The sequence below is a fragment of the Emydura macquarii genome, unplaced genomic scaffold, assembly GCF_026122565.2.
Source record: "Emydura macquarii macquarii isolate MOO-44397 ecotype Brisbane River unplaced genomic scaffold, CSIRO-AGI_Emac_v2 contig_3220, whole genome shotgun sequence".
Lineage (NCBI taxonomy): Eukaryota > Metazoa > Chordata > Testudines > Chelidae > Emydura > Emydura macquarii.
In genome coordinates this window covers 10,238,074-10,264,677 of record NW_027133357.1, presented here as the reverse complement: position 1 = coordinate 10,264,677, position 26,604 = coordinate 10,238,074, and the positions used below count along the sequence as shown (strand labels likewise).

Here is a 26,604-nt window from a genome sequence, read left to right as displayed (position 1 = left end):
ACACTACAGAGGCACTTATGGGGGTTACGTTAAGGGAACAGATCTTGCTCTCCTGCTGCTCAGAGCAGCAGCAACACACACAGCAGGTGGCTTGGGCATACAGAATGCCACGCTTCGATGGTGGCATTCACCTGCACCTCTCCATGTGTATTAAAATGTCTCCTTAATTAATGAAGATTCACAGTGTCCCAGGGGAGTAGGTGTTGTCACCCTTTGACACCGGGGGAGCCTTGGGTGAAGTCATTTGCTTGAGGTCACAAAGGCAGCCAGCAGGATCAGAGCCTCCGTGCACGCCCCTGGGGTGGGCCCCACGCTCCGGCCAGGGCTGGGAACAGGCCCCAGGAGCGCTGGCTCCAGCCCCGTGCTCTGGAGCACCCGGCACCTGAGCTGCCAAGCGGCGGGCAGCCGCCGCCCGGGCCCAGCGAACTCCAACTCCCAGCAGGCCTTGCGGCGAAGGCCAACGACGCCGCCCATTGGCCGGCGTCTCCGAGCAGGCGGCTGGCGATTGGCGGGCGCCGGCGGAGGGCGGAGGGCGATTCGCCGGAGCCAGCGGCGCGGCATGGCGGGGCGGCTGCGCGGGGCGGCCTGGGCCGGCGGCCTGGGGCTGTGCGGGGCGGCGCTGGCCCTGCTGGCCGTGGTGCTGCTGCGGGCCTACGTCCTGCGCCCCCCGCCGGGCCTGCGGGTCTGGGGGCGGCGCCCCGCGCTGGGCTGGGAGCTCGGCGCCCGCGACAGACGGGAGCTGAAGGAGGCGCTGAGAGGTGAAGGAGGGTCCGGAACCTCGCCCCCGTCCCCGCTGCCCCCCACCTGAGCTGCCCCCGGCCCCCATCTCACCCCCACCCCGGGGGGCACCCTCAGACTAACCCCCCTGGTCCCCAGGGCCAGCTGCCCCCCGACTAGCCCCCCACCCCTGACTGCTTCTCCCCCTCAAACTAGCCCCTCACCTCCAGATTAGCCCCCCTCTTCCCCACCGGGGATCCCCCAAACTAACACTCCCCCTCCCCACAGCTCAGCCTCCCAGATTAAATCTTTCCGCAGGCCAAGCCCCCCACCAGCAGAACCATCTCCACCCCTCCACAAAGCCTGGAGACCAGAATCCAGCCCCAAATCCCCCCGCGCACACCCTTGGTTGATTCCCCCCAGTGATCTGACTTTTAAGCATCTATCCAGCCCCCTGTTGCTTGCTTAGACATTGACCTTCCCCTCTCCCAGACACTGACACGTTCCCCAGGAAGCAGTTACCCCATCCCCAAGCTCTGACACCCCTCCGCTGACTCATCCAAGACTGACTGTCTTCCAGCAAGTGAGGCAATTGACACCACCTTGAAATTGACAATCCCCCGGATCCCCATAAAGCACTTCACTGGGGTATTACATTTGCTTCCTGCCCGCTTCCATGGCACGGCTGAAAGTACATGCTATGGGTGGTAGGGAAGAAAGCAAAACTGCAGAAGAAAAAGACTGAAAATCATTTCTTAAAAAAACCCCGGGATGTATTTCTTCTGCTGACAAATGAAGGAAATAATGTTTTAATATCTTCTCTATAAATTCATTGCTCGTTATCAGTTAAGATTCTTTAGCACTACATGACACTGGTGCCTGTCTCAAAATACTGGGCATATTTACTTTTGCAGCCATATACTTTGACCCCAACAGATATCCTAAGCAAAACCTTGAGATGTATCTTGGAGATAGTGGAGGACACACATCACCTGAGTATCATCTATGTATTGCTGACTCTGTGGGATATCACAATCTTGCTGAGTGGTCCAATGTAGATATTAATGAATGAGGAGGCAAGGATATTGAGGGAATCCACAAGCAGGGACCGGGGCGTCTTAGAGAGGTATAGTTGTTTTAGTTTATAAAGCACTTTGGGATGAAAGATGATCTGTAAATGCAAGATGCTGTTATTGTTGGTTGGCCCATTCCTCATCCCTTGTTTATAAACACAATGTTAAATCTGTAGAAGAGAGACCATAAGAAGCATATGAATCCATAAGGCTGTACCAAATTTTCGGTGGATGGCAGGGAAAAACTCGCTTACAGAGTTGTACGTATGTTTTAGAATCTGCCAAATGAATGTACTGCAAAGCTGAAATCAGACAATAAATGAACTGATATGCTTTCCCACTGCAGATATTCTTGTCTTAATTGGAACCAGTTTTCCACACCCCTTCAGCTTTTGTTTCCTCCCACTGACGGTCTTCTCCAATATCTCATCCCTCTTAAATACAAAACACAGTTTGTCTGCATTCTGCAATTGCACATTTTCAGACGCCCCTTGGCCACACTGAATAAGCTAGTGACCTCTCTGCCTTACTGGCTCAAATCTTGTACCCCTGCCCTGCAGACATCCTGTCATATAGCAACTGTATTTGTGCTTTCAGACACAAAGCCTCTTGCAGGAAACTTCTGGAGTATATGGATTACACTAGGATTGGCAGCTAGTAGAAAACCGGAGGCAGGCAGCAAAAATAGTCATTGATTATTGAAGTATAGGAAAAGTTCTTCTGTATTTAGTTGGTGGAATTATTACCTAGCAAGTGGAAATGCTTTTTTAATTAGAAACCAAAATATCCTCTTTAGAGAGACCCTTAATGAAGTAGATGGGAGCAAGAGCAGGCCCATAGTGGGGCATAATGAGCCATCATGGAACAGCACTGTATGGGTAATGGATGATTCAGTTCCAATGTTGCCATATAAATCTGTTTAAGTAACTCACGTTTTCCACTTAGCAAGATCCTGCAAGGTGCTAAGCATTGATTCAGTGGGAGTTGTGTGTGCTCAGCCTTGGGCCCAAAGTAATGTTTTTCATTAGGAAGCTTATTGAAAAAGCTGGTGCAATTATATTTGAATTTCCAGCTAGTAATATATTTGCATTTAATCCTAAAATGTCAGGAATCCATCTTCACGATCCAGTGAAAACAGCTGTTTCCAAAAGCAGTAGCATTTTTAACAAGGCACAGCAACAGGACACAACAGTTCAGAACAAGTAATAAAGAAGAACTTTCTGTCTAATTGAAACAGCACAAGCATTATAGGGTAGCCAGAATGTACTTAATGAGGTTAAAATGTGATAAATTCTTTGAGGATGCCAGCTCTATTTTGTCATGGGATCGTTACAGTCCACTAAATACTTGAGATCTTCATTTTACTGCATGTTCTAATTACAGTTAAAAGGATTGTCTGACTGATTGACTTCATTGCCAAAAATCCTCTACTTCATATTTTCATTTAAGGTGCCATCAAAATTCAAACAGTTTCCTTCTCTCCAGAGGACCAAAATATAACAGCCCTGGCAGAATTTGGGAGTTATATTCGGAAAGGTACAGAATTTACATTCCTACATATTTTTTTAATAAAAGGCCAGGGGGTTGGCAACATGTTGAGTGGAAGATTTACATCCTGAGTATAAAGGAATAGTCTTTTGTTTGATATAGCACTTTTTGTTTTTCTCAGAAGAGGACTGGGTTACCACAGTGGCAAAAATGGGACCTGCAGTTTAGCTCTGGTGCATCTCCACTGATGGTAGAAACTGTAGTGTAGACAGGGCATAGGGTCTTTTACCATCATGTCATGACCCTGCTCCGAAGAGGGTTAGACAACATTGTGGTAAAAAAGCCTAAGCCTGTCTGAAGATTCACAGCTGCAATGGTGGTGAATTACAGGTCCTATTTTTGCTAAGGGAGACAAGGTTCTAGTGCGGGTTTGCACTGCAGCCTGGGACAGTTTGGTAAAGCTGTGTGAGGGAAACTTGCACAGCTGCTGCCTGCAACCTCTAAAGCTTTGGATCCTTAGTGCCATGCGTGTTAAAATTCACTATAGACTCTGCTCTCATTAAAGTCAATGGCAAAATTCCCCTAACGGGTTCGTGTCATGTTCCCAAAAATGTAGGCGGTGGAGTGGAAACAGTCTTGCTGATTTTTCTCCTTTGTATGTTTCTCTCTTTTGAATTTATTTTTAAACAGTCTTTCCTGCTGTATTTTCTGCCAAGTTCATTCAGCATGAGATCGTTGGGGAATACAGCCATCTCTTCACTGTCCAGGGTTCTGACCCCCAGCTCACACCCTACATGCTGCTTGCACACATGGATGTAGTCCCAGCTTCCCAAGAGGGGTGGCATGCCCCTCCTTTCTCTGCTGAGGAACTTGATGGTTTCATCTATGGACGAGGAACGATAGACAACAAAAATTCTGCTATAGTACGTCTTCTCTGTCACCTTATTTCAGAGAGAGAAAAAGCTCTAAGGAATGTTTTTGTTCTGTGTCTGATAGGTAAATAATTAACAGTTCCATGGATTTGTTGTTTGAGAACTTCTGTTTTGGCACTAGTTTGCTATTGAAAATGTCAGTAATAATCCCACAAACAACTAAATAAAAATTAACTATTGCAGTTTATGAGGCAAAGTGGATGCTGGCAAGACAGCAGAAATACAGATTAACCACTGCTCATTAGACACTTTAGTTACACATTAGACACTCATTAGTTTAGGAAGAAGAAAAACAGATGAGACTGGAAAAACACAAGTTTTAACGGTTTACAAAATTCATCCCCACCGTTCTTATTTTTCTCTTTTTTTCTTCCTTAGTAATTTTTTGGTATAAAAATTAATTCTCATTCCAGTAGGATTTACTGCAGCTAGTGAGGGCTGTGCTGTGTGCAGTATAGATGCCATCTAAAGGCTCAGTAAAGTCTTTTATCAGACATCGAGAACCCGAGCATGCTTCCTTTGAAGTCAGTTGGAGTTTGCCTAGGACTCCAGCAAGAGTAGGATCAGGCCCATCCTGGTTTATATATGTACTCTGATGTTGTGTAGCACACTGGGTCCTAAGGATTATTGGTTATGTCCGCTGGATTGTGTTTGCAAAAGAATATGATTATCATCAAGTAGGTGGTGTGAAACCCCTCCCCCCACGAATGGAAAGAATAAAGCCTGTGTGAGAACTGCGAATCTACTGGAGTTCCTTTACATCTTCGTGTTCTTCACTGTATGAAGCAGCTCTTCTTTGTAATCCCAGAGAGCAAAAGGAGGCCGTGACTGATGTGCTGCTTCTCTTCCACAGGGTATTCTGCAAGCTCTAGAATTCCTGCTGAGGAGAGACTACAGGCCTCGTAGGTCTTTCTATATTGGCATTGGACATGATGAAGAGGTATTTGTCTGTCTGTCTGGCTGTCTGTCTTGTGTCCTCCTATAACAGCAGCTTGATTCCTGGATAGCCAGCTGCCTGCATTGTCCTTGTACTTGACTAAGTCAACTTTCTAAGCATTAGAAAGGGGGTTGGACTAGATGACCTGCTGAGGTCCCTTCCAGCCCTCATATTCTATGATTCGATGATTTACTGTGAAAGCCCTAATGATTATCTCACTGCTGCACTGACAGATCACTCTTTTGAGCATTGCAGTCATATACTGACAGTTCAGCTCTCAGTGATGTGGGCATCACGGTTTTGCTCAGTGGAGACAGAGGAAAAGTGTAAAATCGTATTGTTCTTTGGTATTGCTTTTCCATGGCTGTCAGACATCGAAAGTACAGAGTATGAGTGAAATGAGAAAATCCAGGTTAAGATGTATTTGACTGTTCCAGGTGAATAGTATTATATAGCAGAGTCGTCATTAGCGACAGGAACAGAAATAGAGAATGACAGGGTAGCAGAATTATCTATTCTCATAAGGACAAGAAGGGCATTCAATGAAATTGAAAGACAAGAAATGATACATTTAAATACCTTTTTAAACAATGCCTAATTAAGCTGTAGAGCTCATTGTCCTTTGTAGTATTCGGAAAAGGGTTCAGTTTCTCATGAATAATGAGGACATTCTCAATTATATTAGATTGGATGCAAATACTCTCACTTCAGAGCATAAGCAGCCACTAAGTGAGTGGGGTTAGAAAGAAATGACACCTTATGGACAGGTTATTTTATAATTACCCCCTATGGCAATTGCACCTTCCTCATGTAGCACTGGTCACTGTCAGAGTCAGGATACAGGACTGCTTGTGTGATTCAGTATGGCAATTCCTCTGATTTGGACTCTCGTAGGTATCTGGTCATAAGGGAGCAATGAAGATTGCAGCTCTGCTGGAAGCTAGAGGAGTGAAGCTTTCTTTCCTGCTAGATGAGGGAAGCGTTATCTTAGATGGGTTCTTGAAGGGAATAAAGACACCAGTAGCACTGTAAGTAAGGAAAGAAGAGAATTTTATGCAATGAACCCAATCTCTGGTTTTGTGGGTAAGTATCAGAGAGTCTCTGCTAGTCTGGACTAATGCAGGGTGTCCATAATTCAACATAAAGGCCCTCTGTGGCATCTTAAAATGTGGCCTGCAGCAGCCCTTTTCTTCTGTGGTGAAGGACACAGCCGATGAACTACAGCATTTTATTGCTAGTGATTTGATTGCAATTTCTGTTCATGTCAGAGAAAATATAAATGCATGCAAAGGTGAGGATTGTGTGCATATTTAAAAATGAAGTGTATTTACACACATACATACAGCTGTGTGTGGCTCTTCGGCTCCCATCAGATTTTCATTGCAGTCCTCAGTGTTGCAAAGATTGGCTTAGCTAATGCATGGATCACTTGCCTGGGAAACCCACTCTTCTGTTTTCATCCCATCAATGACTACAGCACACTATTGTTGTGCCTCCTCGTTTACTCGAGTAGGCAAATGTGGCTAGGCTGCAGCTGAGTCAGAAGGTTGGGGGTGGAGCTGCTCATATTTATACCTAGCTGTCTTCTAGACTCTCTTCTATAGCTGCCCATGGATTTTTTTTTTTTTTTAGATAAAAATTCAGTAACTTTGGCATGTAGTTGAGGTTTCGGCAGCAGAACCTGAGGCTGGCTCCCCATTCTGGCATTCAGTGTTTCAGCCTCCTGACTGCCATTTGCTGATTGTGCCAATGGCATGATGAGACGTGCCGTCAATGCTATTTGTCTTTGGTCAGCTTAGCTAGCAACCCTGGCTTAGCTGTGAAGTGCTTATGCAATAAAAGTTTGTCTTTGGCATCCAGCTTGTAAAGATGATCCAGATCTTTTCTGAGGGAATGCAAGGGTGACCTTTCTCTTGAGTCTGTTGAGTTATGAGTTCTCTCCTTTTGCCTGTGTGGTAGACAGTCCTCTGATGACTTGGGATCCCTTAGTGACTTCACTGAAATATCACCTGCAGGTTAATCTAGGAAACCCTGGGATGAGTCAACCTCATTTATTCGTTGTTATAAAAAGCAGGGAAAAGGCAACTTGATGCTCACCAGATTTGGAACTGAGATATAAAGAACATGATGACAAAACAAATGGGATAAAGACACGTACTATCAGACGCTGTTGGTAGCAGGGTCAGATCTGACTGCAGTACAGGTGTTTTAGTTTTACAAATCCATTTGCTTCTCCAAAGCTGCATTTTAGTCTGTGGGGAGGATTATAGTTTTCATGCTGAACTGTGGTCGGAAAGTGAACCCCCATAACCTTAGTGTTGGCTGTGGGAGCATATCACATAACAAGTGCATGGGCCAGTGGAAAATATGGTATGTACATATTGAAGCATGAATGTAATTTAGATTTACTAAGACAGCAATTGGCCTTTGACATCAAACAAGAATTAAAAGGCTATAGTTTAAACTTTTAAAAACACTGCATGGGATAAGTATATTTGCAATAGCTAACCTCCACAGAGGTGTTGGTAATAATTAATTCATTTCAATTACCATGAAACTGTCTTGTTACACTTCAATGAAATTTCTTTTTAAGACATTTGGTGTGTCCACAATACTGCAGCCATGGCACAAAACGTAAGCAAAGAGACTTCCGAGTGCGCTTACTTTCAGTCTCACAGTGGTGCTGTCACAAACAGGGTACTCCAGCGGTGCCAGAGCAAGTGTGTTAGTTGTGTGATATGAAATGCGTTCACTGGAGAAAATGCCAAGACCACAATGCTCCTACACTCAGGTGTGGGTTTAAATGCTTTTCATGCTGCTGTTAGAGTATTTTTATTTGGTTCTAAAAAATAACCATCCCAGCCCCCTCTATCTGCAGTCTTCAGATGCCGAAGAACTCAGATTATGTAATATTTGGAATCGGCTTGATGAAGTTATTTATTGTTTATCAGAATAGGTATCACAGAGAAGGGTGCAATTACAGCGAACTTCAGCGTGGAGAAAGAGCCAGGTCATTCCTCTGCCCCTCCTAAGGAGACGAGTATTGGTATTCTTGCAGCAGCGTTGTCCAGGTGAGCATTTACCTGGCAATGTAACATCTTCCTTACTGTCCTTTCCTTCCCATTGAGAGCAAACCTTGTCTATCTCTTCCTCCTCCCCAAAAGAATCTCTTTGGATGAGACAGGAATGCTCTGAACTCCCTGGTGCAGCTGTTCTTGATTTGCCAGCTAAGAGAGATGTGGCTACATCTCAAGCCCTTGGCCAAATCCATGAATCAAAATGCAGCCTGTTTTCTGCAGTAATGTAGAATGATTTTGTTTTCAAATGCTGGTTTGCTTGTAGGCTGGAGCAGAATCCCATGCCCAATCTGTTTGGCCAGGGGCCAGAAATCATGACTCTTGAGCACCTGGCTTCAGAGGTAAGGATTCAACTGTAGCTTCATTCTCAAGTTTCACATCAGCAATATTAATAAATGAAAAGGAGCCCCACCCATGTGAATGACCTAGGGGGCTTTCCTAGTCTCTGTTCAAATCACTTAACTTAGAAAGGAGAATTCAGAGCTTATTTGCAATAGTGTTCTCTTTTCACCGTCCCTGCGATACATAGTGATCCTTTCACCCTGTGTTTTGCCACTGAGTAGAGTTCACTTTTGTCTCTAAAGTTGGAATTTTGATGATTGGTTTCTCTTTGTTTTCTCCCACCCCTTAGTTCACCTTTCCTCTCAATCTCGTCATGACCAACCTGTGGCTGTTCTCACCTGTCATCAGCAGGTAAGGGAGCACATCCCCTATTCAACACTCCCAACATCTGTCCCCGTGAAATATGGGAAACAATGTCCCCCCATTTAGAAAAGTGAGTCCTCTCGCCGCCTTGCCAATAAGCTTGCTCTTCCCTTGAAATCAGCCATCCTATGTCTCAGTTTATCAGACTGTAAAGCATTTACCTTGCTTTAATTAATAATTGAAACATACTGTAGTTGCTCTGCTAATGCATAGGTCAGTTTAATCAATTTAATTCTCAATTTTTTTTTTTTGCCATTTATGTCTTATATAAATATGAAACTCTTTATAAAAACTTATTTTCATGCAGAATTTTCGAGCAGAAGCCCTCCACTAATGCTTTGGTTCGGACCACCACAGCAATCACCATGTTTAATGCAGGAATCAAGGTAGCTTCGTGTGTGCATTTGTTTTTTCCCCCATGTAGCATAAGGAGAGTGCCTGAATTATTTAGAATGGTTATTCCCACATACAGCAAGATGTACCAGTATGAATGTCTTTCTAGTCTTCTCCTTCTACACTTCATTTTAAACTTAGCCTTTATACTGGGCTTTCATGCTCTGCCACTGCCAACCTCACTCCAACTCAAAGGATAGCCCAGTTGAAACCTTAGTCCCATCTACAGTAGAAAATTGCTTCATTGATGACAATAGTTGTTATTCAGTTCCTTCTAAACTGGTATTGAAAATGGTTTAAGTGCTAAGGTAGAAAGGAAAAAAAAAGTTTCAACCCTGTTACACAAATCATGATTGAGACTTTGCTCCAACCATTGTCAGCAGCAGGGCAACTTTCTAGTGTAGATGGGGCCTTTGTCCCACGATCACAAGATAGGAGTTTACCAAAGCTCTGAACTCCACAATGGGTTAGAGCAAGCCCAGCTGAGTGAGAGGCAGCAGGTTCTGGCTGGTACAGTCAAGGTCTTAACCTGATAAACAGGAGCAGTTAACCAGGACAGCTGAGAACTGCAGCTCTAGAACACCAGTGAGAGCATTCAACAGTTTGGCTATTTTGTGCATTCCTCAAGCAGATCTTTACTGAAAAAGGATCACTTGTCAGGAAAACAAGATATAATAGTTAAACAGTGACACTGAGTGGTGAGAAGAGAAATAACAGGTTTTCTTTGCTTTTTTTTTTTTTTTTTACTGTTTGTGTTCAAAGACTGTGTAACTTGAATGCTTACAAAGTATAAAATATTTTGTAGAAAACAGGAGTTGTGTCTGTACTTACACTGTTAAGTGATGTATATGGGTCATGCCTGATGTGCTTTGGGGAAATGGACTCAGCTGTAGAGGAAGATTTTTTGGAAGAGTGGCATCTTATAAAATTAAGTTTTGTTTTTTTTTTGTTTGTTTTTTTAAAGGCAAGACCTTTCTCCCAGAGAAAAATTTCTAAATGAAAAGGGCCTTCTTATATAATTACCTGTGTTGTAAATGACTGAGGTTTACGGTGATCAAATGGTGGAAGATTTGGGCATTTATTTCAGTGGGAGCTGATTGGGGCCTTGTACCGTGAGCTCTGGAACTGCATGAGCAGTAGTTTAAACTTTTTGATAGTGGTGCATATCAGAATGATATAATATTACATTGGCAGTTCTGTGATAAGCAGATTCAAATGCCAATAGCTTTTTCTGTATGTTTGAGTCTTTTTTTCCCCCCCTAGTCTAATGTCATCCCACCTTCTGCAAAAGCAACTGTGAATTTTCGGATCCACCCCTCACAGAAGGCTGAAGAGGTACAGTCTGCATATTACATTTTTGTTCACCTATTTTTTTTTATCATGACATTTCTCACTGACATGTCATTTACTTAAGTTTGCTATACCTTTGAAATAGGCAGTTGTTGACTGGTCTGAAGACTGCAAGCTTTCCTTTCTGTTGTGGATCTTGCCATGCCTATGAGATATTACCCATGCCTCTGCCACCTTCAGCCTCAGCTGTTGTAATGCAATCTACTTAGGGTTCCCATAAAAGACCTCTCAGAAGCTTCAGGCAGTGCAAAATCACCTGCCTGCATTTTGCAGATGGTGGATGTGAGCACGTAACATCCATGTTTTGTGCTGGCTTCCTTTATGCTTCCAGGTGCAAGACAAGGTATTGGTTGTCTTCTGTAAATCTAAGTGTAATGGCATCTGGCTAGCTTAGAGTACTTATCTCCTGTTGCAGCAGGTCTTTTCCATCAGAAAGCTCTCATTGTCTTTCCCCAAGTTTAGACTCTGGGGGAACGGAGTATTCTGTAATTTACTCCTCTTTGAAGTCTGCAAGAGCCAAATTTATCCAAGGTTTTTCTTCCCTTTAAGGACATAACACAAGGGTTTGCTTTAATGTTTGTTATATGTGCCAGCTATATGAGTGCAGGATAAATGAATGGTGTCCTCAGTGGCTTGTTTTACAGGACCCTTTTTGAAGACGCACTTTGGATTCTGAATACTACCTTCTGAATATGGAGGAGTACAGGAGACAGCCTGGATTCCGAGGGACACCCTATGAAATATAGACGTGTAGCTATATTAAGCAGCCTTTGGGACTCACTCTTGCTTCAGAGTAACCCAGGGACCAGCAGTTCCCACACTTAATTCATTCACATACCACTGCCTTAAAAAAATTGTGACTTGAACTGATGAACCATCAAGTGCCCATACTACCAGTGATACATGTAGCATGGTTTGGGAACCCCTGCCATGGACCACACATGCTTATGTGGGAGTATTAAGGCTTATCTTCTGTCAGTTGCAGCCACTAGAAGGTGACCTGTTCTCACACTTGAACAGGTCTGACGCTTCCGTCCTGTAGAAGACAGACATGGCATCTTATCTTACAAGGCTGGCCTGGAAGCTGGCACTGACACAGACATCCACCAGGAAAACTCTCATTCCCTGTGCTTACTTGTTCCTCTGGGTGTGTTCATAGGTGCTAGAGATCGTCAGAAGCACTGTTGCTGATGACAGAGTGAAGATAGACATACAGGAAGCCTTTGACCCACTCCCTATCAGCCCCTGGGAAAATCAGGCCTTTGGAGTCCAGATTTTCCAAAGAACCCTACTGGATGTTTTCCCCGAAGTAAGCAGCGTAGCTCCAGGTAACAGCAAACACATGATGATTATTGTTTCCTTTTATACTTCCACATTCCTGTGCCAACCCTTTACTTTGTTTCCATTTCTGTGTATTCCTCCACCCCAGCTGTTAATGACCGGAAACAGCTGTTGTTCCCTCTTCTGTTAGGTTCCATCTTTCTGCTCTAAACTGTATGTGTGTTTGGGGCGGGTTATGGTGGAAATAAAAAAAGCAAACAGGAAACTGGCAGAAACAATGAACCTTGAATTGAGTCTCTGTGCAAAACATACAAGGGATGTGAGGAGTGGCAGGGGAGATCTTCTCATTTTAGCTCTTCAGTTTGCACTTCCGTGACTGGCAAAACCATCTTTCTTCTTTACCTTACCATCTAAAGCCCTTATCATGCAAGCTGTTCCATGCTGGTGCTGTACAGCTTATGGGACTTAAGCTTGAAACTGACACATGGAAGAATAAGAGCCTGCTCCTGGCACATGCTGGGCACCACAACTCCCATTGAAGCCAATGACATGGTGCTCAGATCCTCTCATTGCTGCCAGAGCTCCAGCATTCTTTATTTCCTATGCTGACATGGGAACAACAATTTGTTTTCTAAGTGAGTTTTAGTTTTCAAAGTGCTTTGGGATCGTGTAGAAATGAAACATCAGCTGAGCCTTTTTCCATTATCGAAAGGGCTTAGAGAGTTAATTAATTGTACTTGTGCTGGGGCATCCTGACCTGTGGGTTTGTTTTCCAGGTATTTGTATTGGAAACACAGACAGCCGGCACTTCACTCGTCTCACAGATGCCATTTATCGATTTAACCCGTTGATCTTTAAACCGGACGATTTACCCAGGTATTGTATGCTGCTTTTGTGGGGAATGCTATAGAGTGTAGTCAAAGAAAATGAGTATGTGCTGGCCTCGAGACTGAAATCCAACTTTGTATACTTTGGTGTGACAGTATGGGTGCTTCAGGCTCACAAAGGCCACCCATTTCCTGCAGATGTAGGTGCTGCACACACACAGAGTAAGAACTGCTGTGGGAGAGAGTTAGCCCCCATTCTCTGTTTAAAATGTAGACGGGACCTGGTTCAAACATCCCTTCCAGAGGGACACCAGAACTTGCTGACTCACAAATACAGTTCTGGGTTCTGAAAGGTTTGGCTCTAGTGTCAGCCCTTCTTTAATATGCATGTCCACGTGCTGGACACGCCTACAGCTCTCCCACTTCATTAACTCTTCATAGATGAGAGGTACAGTAGAATCTCAAAGATACACACACCTCGGGAGAGGGGGTTGTTCGTAACTGAACCAAACGTTATGGTCCAGCACCCTGCAGTCAGTGTCTGCCAGCTGAGGCTGGGCGAGATCTCTGCAGAGGTGGCACTGCCGGGTTTGCAAGCAGCCCCCTGCCCTATTCCTGTTTCTTGCCTTTGTGCTGAACTGGAGAGGCCTGCCCTGCACCCTTGGCACTACAAGCCCCAGCCCTCAGCCGCCTCTCCCCAGGGCTCGCCCTGTTCTGGGCACTGCCCGCTGTGTTCCGGAGGCAGCATGTGGCAAGGGGTTGACGCCAGCCCGCTGCCAGCGCCCTTCCCTCCCCTGCCCCTTGCACTCCCAGAGGTGCAGCCATGACCCAGGAGTGCAGCCATGAGCAAAGCTTGGGCCACATCAGTCACAGGCTGTGGCCATTTAAAACTCCTCCAGAGCACAGCCTCTGGCTCCCACTCCAGACCAGTAGCTACAACAGCAGCAGCTCTCAGCAGCTTGGTCTTTCCATGCTCTTGTCCCCTGCCTGAGGGCAGGGAGGGGTTCTTCTGCTCTGGGCTGGCAGCAGGGGCGCACAGCAGTGCCTGTGAACCTCAGCATCTTCACCCTCTACCTGTAAGTGGCTGCTCCTCACATGGCAAGTGGAGTTGGGAACAGAAAACCCAGATGTGCCAACCTTTAAGAGGCAATACAGGCACAGTCTAGTATTTGGTGTTTGGTTTTTCCCCCCTCCGTTGCTGCCTGATTGCTTACTTTCAGTTCCACATGGTGTTCAGTTGACCAGTCAGTTTGTAACTCTGGTGTTCATCTCTTTGACTTTCTACTGTATGGGAATACTAAGTGGTACCGTGCTAGGAGCTTGTTCACTTGCTAGCTTATTCATTTTATCTTCCACACAAGTGGAACTGACACAGGAGCAGCGTGCCCAGGTAGCTGTTCTGCACTCTGACTCCAAGGGCCTACGGTATATCAGTTCAGAGACCAGGGTGCCTGCTATACTTGCACTTTCCTGCCCTGTCTACCCACCCTATGGTCTTACCACTGTGCCCTGAGCCTTAGAATGAGTAAGCCATTTACACTGGCCTGGGGAACAGATGGTGCTTAGAGTGCATTGTTCTCTAGATTTTCATTTCTCTCACGCTGTTTCCTACTCACGTTCTGACATTCCTGAGCTTTTATGAAGAGAACTCGGGAATCAGCAGGCTGGAGTCTGGGCTGGGTTTGCAGTTCCCATGTAGGTGGCTCATGTATATTGGAATGAAAAATGTTCTTCTCACTTTAACAGAGTCCATGGGTTGAATGAGAGGATCTCAGTTGAGGGCTATGAGAAACAAGTGGAGTTTCTCTACCAGCTGATTCAGAACTCAGATATCAACAAGCTCCCAGAGCCTCATGCAAACTCCCACGAGCTATAAGACAAAAGAAATGTGGAGAGGAGCAGCTATGGAGGTGAATCATGCGAGGGCAGCACCTTGGAATATACACAGCAGCTAATCATTGACATTGCACTGCGTTCTAGAACTAAGTTATTGTGGATGGTGATTTGCATAGAGATTAAAAGGAAAGAGGCTGCTCTGCGCAGATATAAAGCCTGCCAAAAGATAAAGGGCAACTTGAAATAGCAGAAGAGAATTGGAGCAATAGAAAAAGCCTCTGATCTCCATACCACCTCATTTCCCTAGCTTCACCTGCAGCCATTAGACTTACGATAATTCGAAGGGAAAATGCTGTGGGTCTGGCCTTGGGAGAGGGAATGTTAAGGAGACATAGAACAAGTACAACATGGAAAACTTGGTGGAAGTGGCCAGAAAATAGCGATTTATTTTCTGGAAATATCCATCTTCTTTCATAACCCTGCTCCTTCACTGTACCATGAAATTCACCCCTGTGGAAAGGGCCAGTGCCAGGCCTAGGCACCACCCAAGTCCTATCTGGAGGGTTTTAAGTCCCACTAAAATAGAATTTAATTGGTGCCTACACCTTGTCCTGGCCCTCTGCCCAGAGGTACATTTCATCCCAAATGGATAATTACATGTATTTCCAAAACACTGAAGTGCCTATCTGGAAGATGCTGCCCTGAGATCAATGGAAACCAAAGCCACTAAGCACTTTGCAAGATCAAGCCCCAGAAGCCTAAAAAGCCTTGTGCTGTGCAGTTTAAAGACCGTATTAAATGCTGACTGATGTGTACCGCCCCAGCAGCCTGTCTACGGAGCATGATATGGAATGTCCCTGCTACAGCAGCAAGCTTGCTTTCACCATTACTAAGTACATTTTCCCTACTGCTCAGATGCCATCCATTGTATACATTTGTCCTGGGTTGTGGTGCATATGCATAATGCCCTCTCCTCAGTCCCCTTGGTACATTTGCTACCTGTGGCCATTTCAGAAAAGACTAGTGTTTTGGGAGCCCAACCTGAAACACTTCTCAAAGGCCTGGTTCTCAGAAGGTGGGTGTTCAACACTTTCTGAAATCCTATTTAGGGGATCTCCCAGTCACTAGACATTTGTAAACCTTAGTCATAATTTACAAGAATTAAAAAAACCTCCGTAGTTCCAACTGGTGGTGCACCAGATCTTGAAAGTGCTAATTCCTGCCTCTGATTTCTCTCTCCCTCCCCCACGCTCCTTTTTTTCTTGTTGTTACTTTTAAATATTTCTCTCTCTCTTTGGTAAGCCTGGTGATGCGCTATTTGATTGTGGTGCCAGAATTATGAGTTGCAGATTTAAGAAAAACTAGTTCAAAATGGTGTTTGTCTATTTTCCCTGGTCACTGAATCAGTTTATACCTATGAAATATATTCTTCTCTTTTCATCATTAATTTTCCATCGCTAGCTTGTTTCTGGCTGGTGCAGAATGACTCCAGTTCCCTTCCAGTTCAAGGGGAGCTGAGAACACTCTGCACCTCACAGGAAAGGGCCTTAGCTGTATCTACACTAGCACTTTTTAGGAAATCTTCCCCCTTTGCCCTAGTACTGATGGCAGCCTTAGTTTAGAGAGGGCATTGACATTTTTATCACCATGTCATCTAACCCTGCATGCTTTGCATTAGTGCACCCATCATTGCTACTACCCAAGGACTTGCACCAGAGGGAGACTTCCCAAACAGTGCTACTATAGACCAGGATTAAGCATCCTTCTTTTAGGCTATTGCAAAAATGTTCCCTTTCACTAAAGTTGCCATCATTAATCAAACAAAGAATTACGAAGATGGGAAATCTGATCCAGGTCTATACCCAAGTGAAAATAGGGTGAAAGCCACTTCATGCACTACTAACACAGCCTATGCAGTGCTGGAAACAAGCTAAAACCTCTTTCTGCTGCACTGTTCTACTGATCGTGTCAAGTTGTACACTGAAATAGAAGGTGCTTTCTGTAGTCTTGGTGAAGAATGTTTTGAATAAGGTATGGTACAATGAAATGTCATCTTGGAAAATACTGAATAATTAAACTGATTCTTGTAGTTTATTTCTTACCAATCTATATTTATGTGCACACAGCTGGGTTTTTTTGCAACTGATGTACTAAAATTAAATTAAATTACTGAGAAAATTAAAGTCTGCCCTTGATTTGAAGCTAATAAAAATGGGTATGCAGATTCTGTCCTGGTCTTTATTTAATATTCTAATGTGAATGTATAATTGCAGGGAAGAAGTTCATCTCTTCCCTGCCATCAGTCATTTCCACACCTGGGTTTTCACTGGAGCTAAAAATTTCCATCAAAACAAAATTTTGCCAAAACAGGAAGAAAAAAACCACAATTTTCCAACCAGCCCTCATCTCCCCGGTGTTCTCCTTTCTGTACCAAGCCTGTGTCGATTAACTTTGTCTGTCTCCTTCCAAAAACTTTTAAGGGGCCTGCATAACTAGCCAGCAGTATTTGCTACTTCAGTGACAGCAAGTTCCCGTTGAACTTAACACCCCCAGCCTCTCTGCCAAGAAGCCTTAAATCAAGTGCTTCTCTCCGCTATGCTACCACTTGGCTGGCTTTGAGAAGAAACTTGTGGTGCTTGGAATGCCAGCTCTCAAGTGGGGAGATTACCATCCCAAATTCAACTTTCATAAGCTACCTGTTTGCCAGAAGCTAGGAATGGGCAATAGGGAATGAATCACTCAATAATTGCCCTGTTCTGTTCATTCCCTCTGAAACACCTGGCATTGGCCACTTGGAAAACAGGATACGGGGCTAGATGGACCATTGTCTGACCCAGTATGGCCGTTCTTATGTTCTTACCTGCATGGCTTTAAAAAGCTGCAAAGACATAGCTTTTCCCCTGAAATTCCCCTGTCCCTTGATGTATCAGGCTATGTCTAAAATAGAGACTTGCACCATTCGTAATGGAACCAGCCAGGTGCCCTCAGCAGTGACTAGTTCTTTGTTGTGACTGTTACACCAGTGTTTCTGATCCACACTCACCCTTCAGCTGTAGAGATCGGCAAAGGGAAGGCACACATGAATGTCTAATCCAAATGAGGATCTCATAGTTTAGATGGTGTTGGGAGCATCTTTGTGAGTGGAATCACCTAGTGGTTAACACGTTACATTCTGAGCAAAACTGACCAGTTCAGGTTAACCAGGGTTTCAAGCAGGGGTGAGCTGCGCCTATGCAAACTGGTTTATTGCAGTTGTGCCTATCTACACTAGTGGTATGCACCAATGCAGCTGCATCTGTGTCTTCAGTCGCACACAGGCAAGGCCTCAGAGATAGAGGCAGACCATCTCCCTGACTGATTCAGACATGCCAAGTTGCAGCAACATTTAACTGTACAAGTGTTGTCATGTTTCAGAGGGGAAGATTAAGAAGTGTAGAAACCATAATCACTACTCTCACAGCATTCTGCATTAAGCCAAGGGCAACAGGTTCCCCTGCATGGGACCAGACCCAACCGGTCCCCTTTGATTTGTTTAGAAAGGAATGGAAAAAATGTTCAGGTTTCATTAAGTCTTTAGTGGCCGGGGTGTCTGCTAAATAGCCTTTTGTTTCCTCCCTGCCTGCACTGCTGTGTGTGGACCCCTCACCTCCTATTCCCTTCCTGAAGTGGTAGAGCACCTTCCGCTCTCCCCAGGATTTGGCCCCGTTTGCAGTGGGCATGAAACAAAGCCAGATAATTGTGTTCCGTGTGGAATGTTAATCGGGTTAATGTAAGTTAAAGAGCAGCGCCCAGCCAGAGTTCTAATAAGACTTAGTGCTTAGTAGAGCCCGTTTCATCTTCAAAGCATTTTTGTTAGCACTAAATAGGCTGCAATCCCAGACCTCAGCCTCTGGGATCAGGACCTTCATTAGTTCTTCTTCTCCACTCCATCCTGATCTCTTCCCCTTCTCCCACCAGCACAAGTCCAGATCATTCTCTGTAGCCATGACCAGTGCAATCGTGCCCCGCACCTGTCCCTTCCACAAACAGTAGTTTGCTCAATCCAGTCTCTGCTGAAGTCAATGGAGAGATTTGCACTGATATCAGTTGGCAGTGGATCGAGCCCTCTGATTCTCACAAGCGCGCATCTGCAGAGAGATAGGTAAGTGGCATCCCATTTGATGGCGAAACAGCAGCAAAGAGATCTGCAGAGTCCTGCCTAAGATCACACTTCCCCTTAAGAATTCAGGTGGGTCATGGATTGAGAAAAAAATCCGTCAAGCTGATCGTGTCGTATCTGGAGTGCAACTTGACAGGGTCCTGCTCTACCCTTTTATTCTCCTGTCTCTCTTTAATAAGGGTTTGGGAGCTGTGCAGACATTAAATGGGGGCGTGTAAGTACTACGGCTTTCAGATGATTCTTTAGGATATAAATACAATGAGTATAATAAACATTATTCATGCCAAGGGCTTTACATGTGTATATGGAGATAAGACAAATCTAATGCCTGGCCTGGCCTCTGGCTGAGTTACAAAGAGCTAGTAAAGTATCAGAACACCCCTTTCAAAGTTAGGTCAGTAGTGTTATTTCCCAGGGTACAAATGGGACAGTTTAGATACAGAGATTAAGACTCCAGCTCAACAAAGCATATAGGCACTTGGATAATGCCTGTAGGATTTCACCTGCACTTTAAGCAGGCGCTCAAGTGCTTTGCAGAATCAGGACCTAAATGATTCACCTAAGGTTACCCAGCAGAGTGAAAGCGGAGCAGAGCTAGGGGTAACGTCCCAGTCCTGTGCTCCCACTATGTCAAAACCCTGGCCCCATTCTTCTCTCCCACAAGCACACATCAGGAGTAAATACCCTGTGCTATAAGATGATATAATGCAGTAAAGCTGGCATGAGCTGGGTCTAGGATGTGTTAACAACAAATATTTTAAAATCATGTATTGAGTCAGATTAATTCATTTTGAGTGCCCCCTGCCCCCGGGTTAGTTGTGTCGGTGTCAGAACAGACTGCAATATACAAGGTTGGGCAGGGACTCGCTCCAGTCGTCGTCCATCTGCCATGTAATTGCAGTCCACGTACTAGGATGCCATTAACCCTGCAGAGGGTCAGTCATGTTACTGCTGGCTTGTCTGCAGAGGTGGCACTGTTACTGCAAACTCCTTCCCACTGCAGCAGCCATGCAGCTTCCTCTGACGAGCACCAGCAAGGCTCGCTCTGCGCTGCAGGTTTCAGCTCCTTGCCTTGGCTTTGCGTTCACAATGTGAGTGCTGCGGGTTTGCATAATCCTAACTCAGGGTCATGCTGTTGGACACGCAAGTGCTGTGGCCTGGAAAGCGGAATTTGCCCTCTGTCGTCTGTAGCAATTTGAGCAAAAGGGTCCTGCTGGGAACAAGCCAGGCATAAATGTCCTTTACGTTTTGTAGTCTCCTGCCTTCCCACTGCCTTCAGGCCAGGCTGTGTCTTTAGATGAGACTCAGTAAAGTGCATTTCACTGAGGGGAAAGTGACAGGCACCCGGCACCGGCAAGCGGGGCTGGTTGTGGCAGGCGCTATGTGAACGCCTGCCGTGCAGTTCTGCCTCTGCACCTCAGAGCGGAGCCTCGTTAGGCCCTGCTTCTCCAGCCCAGAGCCAAAGCTGGGATTGTGCAGCGTCTGCTGTGGACAGATGTTCAGCAGAGACTCACTATAACTTGAAACCACACTCAGGTGCCTTCAGTAGGCTTTATCCTGAGGTCTCTGGTGGTCCAAGCCTGGAGTATTAACCCACTGCTCCAGCTCCTCCACTTCCTACCTGAGCCCCTTTATATGGTGACCAGAGGGTTTCCCCCATCAGTCATGGCTACCCTACACCTATTCCCAGGTGCCTTAGTGCCACATTATCTCGCTAATCTGTCTATGTTTTTACAGGGTGACACATCACCCTGATAGCTATAAATCTCTCCCTACAGAACAGCTTTTCACTCCAGCCCATACAGTCTTTCCCATGGGCTCGTAGCATGCCTCCTAAAATGGCTCCCACTTAAACGGTATTTAAGATCTAGGGTAACGCATAAAACGCAGTGTAAGGATGATGCACGGGCCTTTTTTGTGACAGTCAACTGTAGCCTGACATGGCTAAGGAATTTTTTATGGGGCTGAGCACAGTATAAAAACCTAGTCTGATAGTATTGCTTCATTCGCTTTCACGCTGTACTGAGGTACCATGTTCTGTCTCTGCAGAGCCACAGCCTATCATCCAGTAAAGGAATGGGCCTAAGCCAGAACCCCTGATCCCAGCACACATGAACTTTGAGAAACTTCTGATCTGGAGCTGAACTTAGTAGGATCCAATTTCACTACATCTATGATCTTATTTATGTAGAAAGGTTTCCCCCAGCCTCTTCTTTTCAGCCTAGCTCTGTCCTTCCCTCAGCCCCCCACCTCATGTCCATGAAGCTCTCGATCCTCTGACAATAGTTACAGAAGTGACCGTGAACATGTCCATAGCTGTCCAGCCCCACCAGCCATCGAGCAGACAGAGGAGCCCCGTAGGGCCAGGGTCACCCTGGAGTGTACAGAGCAGACAGCAGCACAGCTACGGGAAGGTCAAATTCCACATCAGCATTTTTCTAAAGAAAGCTCTGTTGCTGGCTTCTGTTGAAAAGGGACGGGTTTACTGTGAACCCTGGGGGACTGCGGCTTGTTCATGTCTGTCAAGCACTGAGTGAAAGGAGCCCGCAGGAACAGAGTGTTTACAAAGGCATTTCCTCCCGCCTTCTTGCATTCTTGGCTCCTCTTTTGCCTTTTCTTCCCTGGTAAAATTCTAGAGGTTGTGAGACCATTTTTTCATGCAGCTGCTGTGGGAACTTCTCAGCTTAGCCAGGGCCCCTCAATCCTGGTATGCAGCACCCCTGGCTATCCTAGAGAAGGGTTCCACACACCCAACTCTGCTAGGGCCCTGCAGTTCTGGCCTTTGGCACTCCTGTTCTAGAGCATGGGTCCTGTGGAAAAGCTGCCACCCCAACACACACCCCCTCCTGGATGACTCTGGTGCTGCAGCAACTTTTGCCTCAGTTTCCTCCACTGTCTTTTGGCCTACTCCAGCCATAGTAGTGTCCTGGTCCTCTGGCCAGATCACTTTGCAGAGTCCTTCCCCTTCCAGGTCCCCTTGTGCTGAAGCAGGACCAAGTAAACCTAGACCATCCCTGACAGGTGTCTTCCCACCTGTTCTTAAAGGCCTTCAGTGATGGGGACTCCATGGTCTCCCTTGAAACCCTATTCCTGAGCTTAACTATTCACACATCTAACCTAAATCTCCCTGGCTACAGAGTAAGCCCATTACTTCTTGTCCCACCTTCAGTGGACATGGAGAACAGTTGATCACCATCCCTCTTCAATCTTCTTTTAACCTTTCCTCATAGGTCACATTTGCTAAAACCTTTCATCTATTTTGTTGCTCTCCTCCGGACTCTCTCCAGTTTGTCCACATCTTCTTAAAATCTGGCCCCTAGACTTGGCCACAGTAACTCATTTTGTGCCTTAGCTTCTCTGATTCAGATCACTTGGCAGAGTCCTTCCCCTTCCCGGTCCCCTTGTTCGAGTCTGCTTCTCTGAATTCCTTATTCTGCCGCTCTCACTAACCCCTCCTGAGCAGCATGAAATCTAGCGTTGCATTCCACCGTCCGATTCGCTACCAACTCCTCCCTGTTGAATAACGTCTAAAATGGCTGCCCCCCTGTTACTGCCTCCGCTTTTGGAAACAAGACGTTGTCCCCAGCACATTTCAGTCTTTTACCAAAGTCCAGAAAAAGTAAACAAACCCCAAGCGTCAGGCCAGCTGGCAGCCACCTCATCACAGAAATGCCGCTGCAGCTCTGTCCTGTCCTAGCTAACCACAGGCTTCTGTGCCTCAATCAATCCCCCAGCCTAGGGGCTGACATGCTCCTCTCACCATGGAGGGGTTCAGGCAGGCTACAGCTCTTCAGGGAGTCTGTCTCCAGACAGGCTTCCAGCTGCCCCTGAAGCAGCCAGCCTGCTCTGTTTCTCAGTCTACTTTCAGGCTATTTCCCAGAGAAAAGGAGCTCTCTACCTCCTCCCTCCAACTGGGCTCACCCAGCAGGGCTTTATTTCTAATTACTGTCTCTTTTCCAAGCTGACCAGTCCCGGTCTTTATGATCTCTCCTCCCATGGAAGCTGTTGCATTACCTCTATTCATTTTTTGTTACCCTTCTCTGTACTTTTTCCAATTCTAATATACCTTTTCTGAGATGGGGCGACCAGATGTATGCAGTATTAAAAGTGCCAGAGTGCCGTGGATTTATATAGTGGCACTGTGATATTTTCTGTCTTATTATTTTCCTTTTTGTAATGGTTCCTAGCACTGTTAGCTTTTTTGATTGCCACTGCACATTGAGTGGTTGTTTTCAGAGAACTATCTGCAATGACTCCAAGATATCTTTCTTGAGTGGTAACAGCTAACTTAGACCCCATCGTTTTGTATACAGAGTTGGGATGATGTTTTCCAATGTGCATTACTTGGCATTTATCACCACTGAATTCCATCTGCCATTTTGTTGCACAGTCACCTGCTTTAGTGAGATCCCTTTGTAACTCTTCAGTCAGCTTTGGACTTGGCTACCTTGAATTATTTTGCACCATCTGCAAACTTTGCCGCCTCATGCTTTACCCCCTTTTCCTGATCATTTATCAGTAGATTGCCCAAAAAAGGTCCTAGTACCGATCCTTGGAGGACGTTGCTATACCTCTCTCCCATATGAAAACTGGCCATTGACCCCTACCCTTGTTTTCTATCTTTTAACCAGTTACTGAGCCATGAGAGAACCTTCCCTCTGTGAAGGGGTTCACTCACCCCAACTGATACCTCCTTGTGGCTACTCTGTGGATCAACTCTCACCATGTCTGGCACCCTCTTCAGTCAGTTACTCAAGCTGGGACCCCTCTCTCTTTCTTCATCGCAGGAGATGCTCCTGCTTCCTCACTCAGCCCCCCGGCCAGGTCACTATATATCTGTGGTAACCTTGTCTCTCTGGACCAGCTGTCTGCTCAGCATCTCCAACGCTCCGGGGTCACTTCTTGGAGTTACTAAGGAACCTGGGTCTATTTTCTACAGTGGGTTCCAGCCCAGGAACCCCATAACAAGCAATCAAGGTCTGCACAGTCCTACCCCTTACTGCCATTTCCCTGGGCTTCTTCTTATCTAGCCCTTTCAGGCTTCCTTTTCCTACAATTCCTCTAGGGTTGACCCTTCTTCCAGAGGTGACGCATTGGGATGGGGGAGGCAGGTCACAAGCTCCTTCCCCCATATTTGCTGCTTGGTTTGTACGGAGCATGCGCAGTAACACCAGTGAAGCCAGCTACCCTCATTCTACACCCCCTCCCCCCATTAGCAGGCACAGGTTGTGTCTGCCTTCTTCTGGAGCTAGAATGCTGGAGCTTCTTCCCCCCCCCCCCCGAAAAGAACTGCAGAGTCTCTCTGTATAGCACCTTTCCACTGCAGACTTCCTGGCTTTTATAATCTAGCTCACTCCTTCCCAGCTGGGCTTCTTGTTCACCTAAGCCTGGCTCTGCAGGTGCAGCCAGGAACCCTAATTGGCCCCGTCAGGGTCTGTGCAGGAGGACACACCTCCTCACACCCAGGACTCCTTACTTTGCTTAGGAGCCTAATCAAAGGCTTTCTGAGAGTCCAAGTACACTATGTCCACTGGATCACGCTTGTCCGCATTTGTTGACCCCCCTCAGAAAATTCTAATAGATTGATGAGGTATTATTTCCCTTTGCAAAAACATATTGATTTTTCCCCAACAAATCGTGTTCATCTATGTGTCTGATCATTCTGTTCTTTACCATAGCTCCAACCAATTTATCTGGTACTGAAGTTAGGGTTACCAGCTTGTAATTGCCAGGATCGCCTCTGGGGCCTCTTTTATAAATCAACATCACATTAGCTATCCATGAGTCATCTGGTAGTGGGCCACCCTAGCCTATCCTCCAGGTGCGAGCAGGTAGGTTAATTGGCTTCTTAGGTCCATATTAACCTTTCCCAGGGTGCATGGGGTACACACCCCATCACAGCTTCCCACAGGAATTCTTGCCCAACGCACCTCAGTCCTGATATGCACTCCTCCCTGCTATCCAGTTCTGCCATTCAACACTATAACAAGCAATCTGAAATGTTTATAGCCACTATCTGATCCACTGTCCCTGCTCCTCACACTCTACCTGTAATCTACTAAAGTAGCCATGTTCCGTGAGCTTTCTCCTGAAGTGCTGTCTGTGAGAAGCAGAGAGCTAGCAGCGTGTTAACAATATAGAGTAGAAATCCTGCTAGTGGTCATCAGAACTACTGTCCCAGGGAAACTTTGTCAATTACCCAGCCAGGCATGTGCCCTGCCTGCACCAAGCTGCCGTGCAAGAGGCGTGGGTTCCGTTTCCAGTGTCGTGGCTTCCCGGGGCAGCAGGGGCTGCAGAGATAATGAGCTCAGCATGGTGAGGAAGGGAGTGCACCGCGTCATTCAATAGAGACCCCTGTGACTGATTTAAGAGCGGTGATGACCGCCTCCGGAGGAAGCTATGTCCGGTTCTCAGCAGGAAGGAAAATGACCGCATCAAGGGGCGGTTATGGCAGGGGGAGTAGAAAGAGTAAGTGCACTTCAGCAGTGAGGGATTTACCTAGCAGCTGGCCAAGGCCTGGGGCAAAGGGACATGAGAGTCGACATCCAAACCGCCAAATATGGCACTGGCAGCTTTTCATACAGTTTCCATTGTGCTTTTACTCTATTGCTTTTTGTTATAGCCAAAGGGAAGCTCTCAGACCACTTGGACACTGTGTCCCGAACTTGCACTATGAAGGAGCCTGGTGACTGTCAGCTCACACGCTAACCTGGTAACTAAGCAGCCAGCTCCAGCTTGTTGTGTGGACTGGTCCTTGGCTGCTCCACAGCCAAGTGGGAGGATGACGGCGTGGTAACCGTGTTGGTGCTGTGGCTCACTGGATGCTAGCTGCCCCTTTGGCTCACGCTGCAAAGGATGGGACAGGTTATTTGCATACCTTGCTCTTAGGTGGGGCAGACTGGAGAAGGAGAGCAATATAGGCACACAGAAATCCCTACACCAGATCAGTCCATGCAGTCCAGCCTCCTGTCTCTGCCAGTGGCCAGCACCAGCTGCTTCAGAGGAAGTTGCATGAAACTCAGGAGATCGCTACGGAATAACCTGCACCCAGGGGACGTTTCGTCCTGATCCCCATGAGTGGGTTCATACCCTGAAGCAGGAAAGTTTATATTCTTTCCAAAGCGCCTGAGTTCTTAAGCCTTAGTATGACAGTCCTGGATGCTCTCATTATCTACATCCTTGTCCTGACCCAGGGCATCACCAAAGGTTAATCCAGCCCCGGTCCTTGGGGCTTTGTGAGGAGAAAAGAGGGATTGAATGGCACTGGTGTTGTTTCCAGGCTCATTACTATCAGCCTCCCCTCCCGATCAGGCCCATGAGCTCTCCTGCGATAACACTTTGTTTCCAGCTCATTTTCTGAATCTAACCCAGCTCTCTGGCTGTACCCAGAGTGAGGCGAAAAAATGTTAGGCATGTCCTCAGTTTGTACAGGACAGGTGGCCATGCTGCTGCCAGCTCAGCAGCTGTTGACACAGGAACCCCTGGCTTCACGGAACACAGGAAGTGAGGGCCTTTCCGGATCCCCTCTGCCCGGATGCTTCGGCGCAGGGGAAAGCACTGGAAACTTGTGTGGGTGACGCTTAACTGTATTCATCACGCCCTGCGCAGCATGTGAGTCGAACTTGAATGCACCAGAGCTGGGCCGTCACCTCCCAGCCTACCCCTCTGCGTGAGAAAGGAGATGGGGGCACCCACTTGCTTTGAGAGCTGGTGAACACAGCCCGCAAGTCCCGTGTTTTTCTACAGACTAGCTCACGAGTAAGGCTATGTCTACACTAGCCCTTTTGTCAGTCAGAGGTGTGGAAAAAACACACCTCTGACTGACATAA

General features: G+C 46.2%; 1 protein-coding gene across 1 annotated transcript; it reads left to right on the top strand.

Annotated features, from left to right (window-relative positions):
* Nucleotides 1-196: 196 nt before the first annotated feature.
* PM20D1 (peptidase M20 domain containing 1) lies at nt 197-16,843 on the top strand. The gene is made up of 13 exons (XM_067531642.1): nt 197-758; nt 3,240-3,326; nt 3,969-4,201; nt 5,064-5,150; nt 6,042-6,175; nt 8,099-8,218; nt 8,490-8,565; nt 8,856-8,917; nt 9,237-9,315; nt 10,586-10,657; nt 11,832-12,000; nt 12,730-12,829; nt 14,527-16,843. The coding sequence occupies exons 1-13, from the start codon at nt 560-562 to the stop codon at nt 14,654-14,656; spliced, it is 1,548 nt and encodes a 515-aa protein (XP_067387743.1). The 5' UTR covers nt 197-559; the 3' UTR covers nt 14,657-16,843.
* Nucleotides 16,844-26,604: the final 9,761 nt, after the last annotated feature.